The sequence below is a fragment of the Bemisia tabaci genome, chromosome 2 (assembly GCF_918797505.1).
Source record: "Bemisia tabaci chromosome 2, PGI_BMITA_v3".
Classification (NCBI taxonomy): Eukaryota; Metazoa; Arthropoda; class Insecta; order Hemiptera; family Aleyrodidae; genus Bemisia; species Bemisia tabaci.
The window spans coordinates 57,145,333-57,158,193 of record NC_092794.1 but is presented as its reverse complement, the minus strand read 5'-3'; the positions used below and the strand labels follow the sequence as shown (position 1 = coordinate 57,158,193).

Sequence of the window (12,861 nt, the reverse complement as noted above, 5' to 3'; positions counted from 1 at the left end):
GGGTGCAGTGTTTGGCCAAATTCAGATTTCCTAATTCCCATGGTCTATATAATTTTTTTCCTACATTGCAATCGCCTCTTGAAGATTACCTTTCCTAGAATTCTTCTACACGTTCTTCAACCAGCCACTGGGACTACTTTATGGTCCCTGCAAACAGTTTCTGTATAACTGATATCTCTAGAATTCATTAAAAAGATAACAAAGATTTTGGAGACATACTGGTGGAGACAGGTGAGCTGTAAGTTGACTGATAACCACCAGCTCAATGTGGATCCGATCGCTGCCAGCCGTATTATTCACAGTACAAGCATAATTGCCTGCATCCTCCTCCTCGACATTTTGGATTATGAAAATGCCACCTTGTAAACGATACCTATCATTTGATAGTGATGAAATTTCTTCAGCTAGGTTGTTTTCTTTTCTGTTACGAATCCACCTGTAAACAAGAGGTTAAAAGTTTACAATTCTGGTGATAGGTAAAAGCAAGTATTTCTCACGAAGAGCTACAACTTGCTCACTTAGAGATTTGATACCAAAGACAGGTTTGAAAATATATCGGAGGTACTTGCAAAAAAAAAAAAAAAAAAAATTCTTTGGATACAATCAAAGAGAATATGAGAGTCTGCATTCAACAGGAAAAAAGTTTGGTTGCCTGATCCTGTCCTGAGCTTCCCGCTGTTGCTTTTCAGTCAATCACACACCTGACGACCACTTTTGATTTCCCTATGGCAAATAATATGGGAAATCGAAATCATGTGTTTTATCAAAATTCAGTCGATTTTACAACAAAAATGAGTTCACGACTGACTTCTTTGGGATCTGGCATTTTGATTGATGTACATCAAACTTTCTCCAAAAAACACCGAAATATTTTGATTTTTGAAATTTCGATTTTCCTCCACTTGAGTCAGCGCGGGTCAGTAAAAAAAATTGACCCAAGAAGAAGAAAATTGAAATTTTAAAACTCAAGATCTTCCGTGTTTTTTTGGATAAAATGGGAATGTATTATACATCAACCAAAACGCCAGATACCCGAAAAGTCACTCACAGACATAATTTTTCCTACTCAATGCAGACTCTTATTATTTTTTGGATGAAATATACAGTGAGCTGATATATGATGAGTATCTGATTCCCTTAAAAGCATGCTGACAGATATTCAAACTCTGATGACATGAATCCTAGGGTGCATCTTTCATTTCAGTACTGGGTATGATTTTGTTCCAGGCCAACAACTTCGGAATTCATGAGTATTCAAGTCACAGCAGAGATGAACTGTTCAACACATCCTAAGTCACTCTTGTACGAGTCTGCATTTCTAAAGTGTGATCAGTGCTTTTTGTGTTGATTTTCTGACAGCCCATTAAAATATTATATTCTAGACGGGACAGCCAACATACTTACATACCTACCCAACAGATTCATGGAATATAAGTCAACTCCGAATGAGCGACACCTGCATGATGTAATTACCAGCTATAGAAACTGACGAACAAAATGCATAAAGGCGATGACAACCGATTCTTGACGCGACACAATGAAAGAGACGAGGACGAACACAATCTTTACAGCCACAACTTACACAAAACTCGTTTCTTACGTTGAATTCGTTCATGCGTTGCAGTTCAGCAGTTCACAGTTCACTCACCTAACATAACCTCTTTGTCTACATGTATGTTTACAAACAAGTTCATTGTAAACATGGCGTTTTGGCAGTTTGGCAGCGGTGTACGGACATGGACCAATGGAATTTACAGATCTCAGCCACAGCAGCGCGCAAAATAAGGACCAATAGAATGCCAAGATTTTAGCGCGCAAAATAAGGACCAATAGAATGCCAAGATCTCAGCGCGCGAAACAAAACATTTTTCAAAATTCCGCGCGTTTATTTGAAACTGCGGGCCTGCAAATCCGGAGCGACGGGGTATGACCATGAAGGAAAGGTTGTTATAACTCGGTTGGGACCAAGAGAGAAGTTGTTTGAACTCTCATTTCTGATAAGACAGCAGTATGGACTGCCCTCTGACGCAATGTCTTCACTTATTTTACTTCTTAAAAAGATTATTTGCTCTGGTTGGGGCTTGTGCATGGGGCGGGAAGGGGAGGGGCGGTAGCCACCCACCTCCCCCTCGAAAGAGTCCTCGGGGATTTTTTCCGTTTTTTTTTTTTTTTTTTTTTTTTTTTTTTTTTTTTCTTTCTTTTTTTTTACTTTTCCCCGAGAACCATCGACGTCTTGTAAATTTTTTTAAATATTTGAAAAGGAGACGTAAGCCATGGAATTTTATTCAGAGCTTATCCGAAGATGATAATAACGAAATTTCCTCTCCTTGAAACCCAAAAAAGAGAACTAGAAAAAGGTGGTAATTTACCATATGAACAAACGGAAATTGCGTTCAAGGGGCACCTAATTTGTAAGATTATTTCGAGAGAAGACCGATCCCTAGACCTCCGGTCTCGCATTTTTCCGAATCCCCCCCCCCCCCCCCCCCGGGAATATGCAGCCCACGCGCCGCAAGGTGGCCGCATCAATGGAAAAGTTCGGTCATTAATTTTTTTCTCAAATTGCAATTTTGATGTTTATTTGGTCCACTTTTAAATTTTTAGGGGTGCTTCTTGAAGACAATTTTACAAGAAAACCAATGTAACCACTTTTAGAACTTCAAAGTTTTGTTTTCCCCCATTGATTCGTTCCATTGCGCGCCGCCACAGATCTTCTTTTCATTAGTATAATTAAACATTCAATGCATGAAAATTTTACAACAAAAACATAACAAAATATTGTGTTACCAATCACCATGATCAAAACACGTTCTTTAAGTGGAGGCAAAAATTACCAGTAGGACGGAGGCGGGACTCCTTGACTCGTGCATGATAGAACGGCCAGATCGCCCGCATGAACAGTGATTTGAGGAATACGTTCATTAATTTTCGGTGCCTCAGACTTGTCGCCGTCTGCAATTAATATATCAATATTTTATCGAAATTTAAATATTAAGAATATACTAGGGTATAACTGGTAAAACTGGTAAAAAGAAATGAACATAATATAAGTGCAAAAGCAGTCTACCTACAATGAGGTTTTGAAAGCGTACACAAATGCTTGGTTAGTTAATACATCTACTTACAGGTGCTTTAACTATGAAACAACAGCGAAGGAAGGTAAAATAATATGGTGAATTTAGTAAATATCACAGGTCAGTATCACTATCTGTATACTTTCTCAAACTTCGGAATGCTTTCAACCCGTATATTTCGGATAATGGAGAATTTGCACGCAATTTTTTTATTGCTTCATCTGAAAGTGCCTAATGAGCTGAGTTCGCAATATTTTTCATAATTTTTTTCTGACATGGGAAATTGGAGAAAAATTGATTTAAAAGTGAGAAAATACGCCGCCTTGTGACGTCATCTGGCGGCATTTCCCATTTAAACACATGTATTTTAGCAGAATCGGTTATTTTGTCATATCTCCTCTAATAATCGCTCAATTTATGAATCAAGGGTATCTTCGTGTTCAGTTCACTCAGAGGATTCCACTTAAACAGGAAATTCATCAAATTTCAGACCCTTGCAAATTCTCCATTGTTTGGATAAAATATACAAATTGATGGTCAAAGTTGAAAAATGAGTTACTCCAATCGCAACGTTGATCATCTCCGCTCTTGTTTTATTTCTCAAAAGAAAACTCAGTTATTTTTGAAATTATCTGCGATTTTTTTTTACTCATTAAAACATATTCACAGAGATGTTCATCGAGCACTAAAAATACTTCTTTTCTGTAGCGCCACTTTCGGAATATACGTCTTTGAGTTGCTTTGCTGATGCCAGTGCAGGGTGGCATGAAACGTAAGAAAGAAACGAAAGATTGGACATTCCACGAGGCTGTGAAACATTTCATATTTTTCAGGGGCTAGAGTATGCAGCCCGCATTCAAACACACTAAAATAGAAGAAAGTCACAATTTTTACATTTTGCAAAACATGAAAAGGAACCGGTATCTTTCAATATATTTCATAAATTTTCGAAATTTCATGAAATGTTTTACGTGAAATTTCAAGGTTTTTTTTTCATGAAATTTTGCCACCCTGCGCCAGTGTCCACGCGCACGGTGCGAAAGTGTGCTTTAAAAACGTCCTACAGGTAAAACCTATAGGCCCCGCCTCAGAAAAGGGAGGCTTTATTTTCACTCTTGCAATAATTAAAAGCTGCTGTGGTAAGTTTTAATCCATCGCCTGGGGTTTTTATGGGCTAATGCCCTTCCTCATTTTTTCCCTTTTTTTACGTCATCGCTGCAACGCTTCCGCCTCCTCTCTGGGGTCTCGGTTTCATTCACTTTTTATGATCGTTACTCTCCTTTTTTAATTTATTCGTCTTAGCTTTGGGTTCATCTCTACTTAAAAGCGCGCTTTTTGCCTCGTGGCTGGCTGCGAGGATAGCGGTTCAGGGATCTTTCATAATTATATTGATCCCTTTTAATTTTTGTGAAAACACCGCCAGAAACGGCGATAAAAAAATTAATTTTCAGAGCCCCGCCGTGATTTCCGTCGATTTTAATAAATTCATAAAGGTATGAGAAGAGAGTTTTGAATAATTCAACACCGTTAACTCCGTCTTAATTGAACAGATTTTCATATTTAATTTTCATTTCAATTTCAGGTCCCGCTAATGAGAGAGTTAGAAACTCTCTTCTGTAACTCTAAATGTCTATACCTATTAAACAAAGCTCTAAAATAATTCAAGTGTTAGAAAAATGCTATGCTTGGTCTCAAAATTTTAAGACTATCCTTTCGGTTTTATAATTGAGAATAAAGGTGATTGCAGGGTAAAGAAAGAACAAATAATTTAAGATCGTAGCAAAAATGTTCGATCTTCCTCATCTTTAGATTGGGACAGACATTTTTTTACGTCCGTATGGTTGTCTTATGACGGGGCACATTATTACGTGTCATGACGATTATATATTTTCAATCAATTGGAAAGAAACCGGTAAGCATTAAAAGAGTGTGAACATGTTCTCACTCATAGCTTTTTAAAAGCCAACTGACACGTTTCATTTGCTCAAGAGGAACGAAATGAAAATATTAAAGAAATGTAAGCATACCTCTTCACATATTTTAATGATTCTAATTCAAAAACACATTATAAAAAAGTGAGTATCGCGTAGTTTTGGGTTCGACTGGTCGTAAATTTTTTCCCGCCCAAAATTCAAAGTCGAGCGTCAGAATAGTCGTTACATTTTGTCCTGAACACTACTTTCTTTGGAGGGATTAAACCCAAAACATCTTTTTCTCGGTTCAAATTTAATGCGACTTGGTAGGTTTCTATTGATCTCAGTCAATGCACATTAATTAATATCCACGACAAAAGTTGCCGATACGCAACGGTCAGTAGCCAAAAGGGTACTGGGACGATGGCATTCTACTTCCCTCTCATCTTAAAAAAATGTTCTCACTTAACTTGATGAAATTAAGCAGGGAGGAATCGGATGGACTCACCGGTGACGAAGATACGGCCCTGTGAAGAGGACTCGGTCGTCCGGCCAGTGATCCTGTGAACGACCCGGCATCGATAAGAGACCTCAGAATCAGCCTCTGTCACAGTGTAGACAAGGAGTTCTCCCGTGGGTAGCATCCTGTATTTACTGTCCGCTAGGAAAAAAAGAGAAGTACAAAATCAGCTCTGGTTAGGTTTAGGCAGAAGTTGTGACTTGCGAGTGGCTAGCGCATTTGATCACCACCGAAGCAGTGGCGTGCTTTGCGAAATATCGATTGATCTGTCATTTAAACCTAAGAAAAAAGGATCGATATACAGGGTGTTCGCAACGAACACCTTAATAATCGATTCTGTACCACAGTTTCAAATAGGGAAGTATCGATAATCGATCATTCACGCCTCGCCACTGGTTCAGAGTCGCAACAATTTTTCCGAATCCTATTCCGAATCCTATGTACTGTTGCCCACCCACAAACCAAAGCTCCCAAAATGGGCTCACTTTGCTGCGGTCAGCGACTTCTACCAGACAAAATTTACCGAGCCGGTTAATTTTGTGAGTACTAATGAGCTCTAATTTGTGCATGAGCAAAGGGCCTAAGAGTCTGTATGTGCCCATACTCTCCCTATGACGGTACTCTCGGGTCTACTATCAATAATTCGAACTACTCACTGTCTTGAATGGAAGGGTAAATGTTGAAGGATGAGTCTTGCACCCATGATGTTACGGTGAGGAAATCCTTGACGAATGTAGGGACTACACATCGGAGAACAGCCGTGTTGCCCACTGTGACGTAGGCGTCGTGAACTTGGACATCATAATTTTGCTCGACCACTGCAAATTAGAGGATAAGATGGTAAAACATATCATATTGTCAACGTAAATTGCACCTTCGATAGTTCACCTTCACCACTGTAGGCACCGATATAATACTTAAACAGATGAGGAAATGGTTTCTTACGCAAAATTCTTTGAAAACATTACATATTGAAAATTTTCAAAATAATATCCCATCGGTGAGACATCCGTATTAATTATCTACAATAGAATATAGGCAAATTCGTCACCTTCCGCGCGAGCATGTATAAAGCGCTATGTGACGTTTCCAAATTTCCATCACCATTTTTTTTCTTTACAGAGAAATTGTTGGTTGGATCTGTTTGAAAATTTCACTGAATTTTATCGGCAGCACAAAAAATAGTCGGTGAAATTGTGGAGCATCTTCGTTGATAAATTTCTTTGTAGAAAAATAAAATTGCGGCGGAAATTTTGAAACGTCGCATGGCGCTTGTGACTCTTTGGCCGGAAGGTGACGAATTGTGCGCTTGCCGCAGAATCACGTCTTACTAATACTCTCCATCATAGGCGGTTCTACGGGGGTGCCAGTGGGTGCCGGGCACCCCCAAGCAAAAATAAAGTACGGTTATCAGAACCGTGAAATTACTGCTTTTAAAGATTCTGTATTCGCTCACACTGAGAAAAAATCCCAGCAATTAATTGAAAATGTTTTAAACAGAATTAATATTGATAGCCGTGTTTTGCAAAGATTCTACTGTTTTTTGTTTTTTTTATGGTAAGATTGTAGTTTTGATGGAAAGTTTTGCTAACAATTTTCTACACTGAATTTATAGGTATTTCAGTAGCAAGGAAGGAGAGACAAAGAGAAAGGAGGGTGGGAAAGGGATAAAACTTGAGGGCCGAAACTTAGGCCTCCCCTGAGCGACCGTCCCCTTCGGGGCCGGTCTCCGACATTTTCCACCTCTGGGCACCCCAAGCATGAAGGTCTAGAACCGCCTATGCTCTCCATTTCCTGTTTAAAAGTGTGTAAAACGATCAGTGACCTAAAATCGATTTGGATATCGATATAAAATAGATTTGAATGGAGGAAAAGCAATGTTGCCAACTTGCAAAATTGGTCAGTTGCGCTGGTCACAGATTTACGTTCTGATGCTTGATTCTTGTAGATTAGCTGGAAATAATAAGATCCGTCCGAATCGCAACTTTCAACGTTCATCATTATTAACCGAGATATATCGCCCTTTGAAAAGTTGGGTTTTTAACGTCATCGACCGCGGTAGTGACACCCTTGGTTTCTTCCACCTTGCTTTCATCCAAGTTTACGACCAGTGCAAATTTGCGTCACACTGACTGATGAAAGCAAGGCGAAAGAAAACCATGGTGTCACTACCGCGGTGGATGACGTCAAAAACTCGACTTTTGAAAGGGCGATATCTATGTTAATATCGAAGGTAGAAAGTTGCGGTTTGGACAGATCATATTATTTTTTACTCAATCATGAAAACACGATTTTGTGACCCGTGCAGCTGACCCATTGCCGCTGACTCTAACTATCCCAATCTTAGTGCTGGGGTGAACTTGCCTGCCCTGACGAGGATGTCCTTGGAGAGGATCTTGCCGACGGTGTTGGCGGCCTCGCAGCGGTAGACGGCGGAGTGGACGTCGTGGCGGTAGCTCTCGGGCCCGAAGGCCGGGAAGAAGAGGGAGCCGTTGGTGAGGAGCTCCCGGACGTTGCGGATCGGGGCGGCGACGGCGCCGTCACCCGTGAGCCAGGTGACGCGCGGCGGCGGACTCCCCCGGACCGGACAGTGGAGGACACCGCCCGTCCGGTTCGAGAACTCCAGTGGCGACCGCGGATCCGACACGAACTGCGGACCCTCGCTCTCCATGGAGATCGCGTCCTCCAGCCCCGCCTCCGCCTCCTCCACCCCTGCAACAGACAAAAAGAATCGTGGATATAGATCGCATTCGATAGTGGTTTGATCATAGAGTACAAAGAATCGTATTGTAAATGGAAGAGCTGGCGCCATGTTCTGGTCGACGAGTTCCGAGCCCGGTGTGCGCCGAGCTTCGGTCACTTTGTCGATTCATGTTCGATCCAAAATGGTGGTGAGGAATATGTACACTGAAAAAAAAAACTGCTAAAATCAACACATGAAATAGTGAAAAAAGGTGACAACTCATCAAAATAGATTAAGAACACCGGGTTGATTTAACTAATTTGGTGATTTGTCACCGTATTTTAGCAATTTTTTTTTCGGTGTAGTATTTCCTGTCTTCTTTGTTTATATCGGATAGCTGGGTCCCCGTGTATCGAAAACAATCGATTATGTACCGAAAAAGTGACCCGGCGTCTCACAGAAGTCTCGGAATTAGGGACGTGTCAGAAAAGACAAATCAAGGACATTTTTAAGGAATTACTTTGAGTACTTTTCAAAAGAAAAAATGAAACCTGGTAGAAAATCTGAAACGTCGCAAACGGAGTTACGTGGTTTCACACTTTGCTCTTCGAAATGGAGGATGGCAATGACCTCCAAATAAGCCCGTCATCTTTAAATTACCGAGATATGGTCCATTTTTTTTTTTTTTTTTTTTTTTTTTTTTTTAACACAATGTGATAAAATTGTGGAAGTTCCATTTTAAACCATACAACTTTTTCATGTTTTATTAAAGGTCGCTGCAGCGATCGATTTTTTTATGATTTTTGCAGCTATCATCAGGCAAAAATCCCTACATGAGCCTGCCCCGTTTATATCTTTGAAATACGAGAATTGAAAGGAGTGTCCTCTAAGAGCTGGGCCGCACTCTGACCAGGGGGCGTATCCCTAGTATTGTAAAAGTTAAATGCGAAATGTTTCCTCTAAATTACGTAAGGATCAATCAATCGTAAAAGTCATCGCTCTTAGATTTGATAAAGTATAAAGAACGGATCTGCACGAATACCGATACTCCTGAGTGCAACGAAATGAAACACTGCAAACTTACTTACACCTGCGAGTCGATTGTTGAATCGTTCTCGAATGATCCTAATCGATAAATCTCCATCTTAGCAATAATCTTTATCGATTAAAGTTATTCGATGTATCGATTCAACAATCGAGCCGCAGGACGGCCGTTCTACCGTGCTATAAAGAAGAACGCCGCATGAACATTCGAGAGGTGCTAAGTTTCCTTCAATAAAATGCTGATTTTTAAGGAAAGTTATGAATATTTTCCCTTGAAATTTTTAGAAATTTTTGGTGGAACTGCGAGCAAAATTATCTAAAAAATTTGAAGAACAATAATCATAAGTTTAACAGGAAATTCTTGTTTTATCAAATGAAATTTGGAAACGTCCGAAGTTTCATTCAGCGTTCTTCTTCTTTAGCACGGCTGCGTTGTTTTTGATGAACGAGGAAGCTGGAAAGGAGGAGGAAACAAAGAGGGTTGGCAACGGAGCGGCGGCGAGAAGTTTGGGGTTGCGCGTTTTGCAGTCGGGGCGGCTTCAATCTTGGCAAATCGTTCACTCGGAAATGAATCGGTTGATTGGGTCATGTTTATGCAGCGAGTTCCCAAGTTTCCCGGGAAGCGGAACCCGGGGACAAGACGCAGACGGGAGCGCGAGGAATAGTAACCGCACTTTTCTTGATCAACTTAGAACTTGACAAATTAATGAGCTGGCCCGAGAGGTTAGTTTTTTACCGTCCGCACTCCGCAGTCGCCAGGGATTCATTCCACTCCTGGAGATTGCGCCGCGCCAAGCCGCAGGAGCCCGGACGTGGTCTTGTATCAATCGGACGTGCGATACATCGCCCGATCGGGCCAGGGGCTATGTCGGATCCCTGCGCCACTCCTTGAATCAGTGGGCCTGTTGCATAGAGAAAAAAAAGGATGTGTTTGAATCTCGGGCATCTTGAAATTTTTTGATGATTTGATGACGTAGGTCGGTACAGCAACGTCCCTTTCACACTGTACCGCGCTGTACCGACCTACGTCATCAAATCATCAAAAAATTCCAAGATGCCCGAAATGCAAACCTCCTTTTTTTCTCGATGGGCCTGTTGCTCCAGCGTACCCGGTTGGACGAAGATATTTTCAAAATATATTTAGGATTCGGCAAAATCTTCAAAATATCTAACTCTATAATCCTCTCTCCCGGAAAATATTAAATTGCTGATTTAAGAATCCGATTGCTAAAAAAAGTAACTGCAATGTTTCAATGTAGATTTTGCAACAAAAAAATGCTACTTTAACCACCATTGTAAGCTAATTTAACCACGGGGGTGGTTAAAGTAGCATTTTTTTGTTGTAAAATTTACATTGAAACATTGCAGTCACTTTTTTTAGCAATCGGATTGTTAAATCAGCAATTTAATTATTTCCGTGAATTCTAATTAAATCATTTTTAAGACGCTCGACGGACGGGGTGAGGAAGGAGAGTAAACGGTCCAAATGTCGAATTCCAAAGAAGGAATCAAAATTCAGAGTAAGGAGAAAGTCACTAAGAATATTGTTTGGCGGAGAATTTTTCTTTGTAACGTCGTTTTGTTATTCAATTAAAATTATCTGCTCACTACCACCAACGAGCGATTTCGACGATTTCGCTGGCCGCGAAGCGGGCCTATGGGGGGGGGGGGGGGCGTAGCGTAGCGGCCAGGGGGCGGACCTCCTAATATAAAATAATAAAAGTAAAGCGTAACGCGTAACGCATAACACTTGAGGCGGGAAGTATGCCGTGAAGCTGTTCAGGGGCGTGACCCCCTGTATATAGTTATTTAAAAATGCCATTGGGTTTAATCCAGAGATTTCCTCACGATGATCGGGATAAGCGCCAAAAAAGATCCAAACTCGAGAAAATCGTATTTTTGTGGAGAAATTATTTTTCTCAACAAGGAAAATGTAACTCGGCAAAAATATGCATCGAAGTTTATTTCGATGATGAAACTGCAAGCATGTGTATCTAGGTTGCGGAGTTTCAAAAACTCTGCTACTATTTTATTTTTTAAAAGGAAGCACATCAAAGATTCTCTTTACGAAGAATACCCTGCTTTCACAGGATATTCTTCGTAAAGAGGAGAAAAATCACCGACATTTTGAAAAAAATTACGTTCGGTAGTTTTCCATTAAGAAAATAAAGTATGGCAGGAACTCCGCAACGCCGCAAACCAAGGTACACATTCCTGCAGTTTCACCATCGATTTATAACTAATTTTAGTGGTAAGAAATTGTAAATTTTTTATCACGTCTAGAACTCTGTTGTCATTTTGTAAGTTAACATTGGCCTTATGAGCTCCAAGAAAGTCTAAAACTTGCAAACAATCAAAAAACAGCACAATTTTCTATTTTTTCTGTGCTAAAAGGTTTGAGTTGATATCTATACAGGTGGCTTTCAGTGTTTCGTGTGGAGTCATTAAACTGGAGAGGCTCATACGTTCATAGTTTTGTCGTAGCCGTGGTTGTCGGCCTTGCAATCTTACGATTTAAAAGAGATCCCGAGCCCGACGACAACAGTGATACAGTCAGTGCGCGGAGACCGGCAAGTTAGGTTCAGTTGGGTCACGCAACTAAACTAACTCTGCGGTAAGGCGTGAAGTATCTTCAATATTGAAGGCGCGCTAGGTTGTCTCGCGCAGACCATCTGAACGGGCCCGATCGGCAGGAAGTGCAGCGGCTGGAGACTGCAACGGGGCGATCCTCTTGGGACGCTTCGATTGTTTTAAGCGTTGAGTGAGGAGTTGAAAAGGAGGAGAACTTTGTCAATTATTCACTCCAAACAAACTTTTTGTAGGACACGAGAACCAATGAAAAACATTAGTTTTAAAAGTTTGAATTTGGCAATTTGAAATACGTCAAACATATATCAAATAAAATGCTGACAAGAGAAAAGAAGGGCATGTGTGCTGATGCTTGCTCTCTGACATTGTCTAGTGGTTCTGTAAACACTGACCGTGGGGATCCTTTCATTAAGAAAAAAAAAAAAAAAAAAAAAGAAAAAAAAAAAGTTAAAAACACGTTCCTTGATATGAAGCGTCATCGATTTCTTAAAAATGTTATAATTTCAAAGGAAAACTAACAGATGCTACTTTATTTATTGAACATTTAACTGATTTTTCTTCATCCTGTGAAAAATTAAGTAATCACATTGAGAGAGCGTGTAGGTACACGTCATTTGATTGAAGCTTTGGTGTTCAGAGGGCAACCAACCTTCCGAAAGTTCTATCATGAAAACTTGTGGAAGTAATTCAAAGTAATGCTGATTTCTCTCGGCTCTTACTAACAAATCTTGATGTTTGTAGAAACATGAAAGAACTAGTAGGAAGAAAAGGTTAATTGAAATTTTAGGTTGGCTGCGGGCTGATTATTGAAATTGATAGACATAGCCATAGACAAAGAAGACATAGGGAGAATGTGGCGGTACTATTGGTTGAAACGGGTGCTTCTCGTAGATTTAAGGGGAAATGGTGGATTAATTATAGGGTCGCTCGTAGGTTGCCGTTATTTAGTCTGTTATTTACCCCCTTTGTCCATCGTAACCACTCGCGTCAACCAATAGGATCGCTGAATTTTCTTTTCGTCGTCTTTGTCTATAGGTA

General features: G+C 40.4%; 1 protein-coding gene across 5 annotated transcripts in view; it reads right to left on the bottom strand.

Moving 5' to 3' along the window:
- LOC109030152 (cell adhesion molecule Dscam2) overlaps window positions 1-12,861 on the bottom strand; it is a 96,135-nt gene that overhangs the window by 23,197 nt on the left and 60,077 nt on the right. For 3 of the 5 annotated variants that reach the window (XM_019040977.2, XM_019040978.2, XM_019040979.2), the window contains exons 3-7: window positions 7,872-8,219; window positions 6,164-6,325; window positions 5,496-5,648; window positions 2,835-2,952; window positions 220-436 (exon numbers count right to left, since the gene is read on the bottom strand). In XM_019040977.2, coding sequence (XP_018896522.2) covers window positions 220-436; window positions 2,835-2,952; window positions 5,496-5,648; window positions 6,164-6,325; window positions 7,872-8,219 — 998 coding nt within the window. Of the gene's footprint in view, window positions 1-219; window positions 437-1,404; window positions 1,672-2,834; window positions 2,953-5,495; window positions 5,649-6,163; window positions 6,326-7,871; window positions 8,220-12,861 lie in introns of those variants that run through there. The other 2 variants (XM_019040981.2, XM_019040980.2) reach the window with 2 other exon arrangements.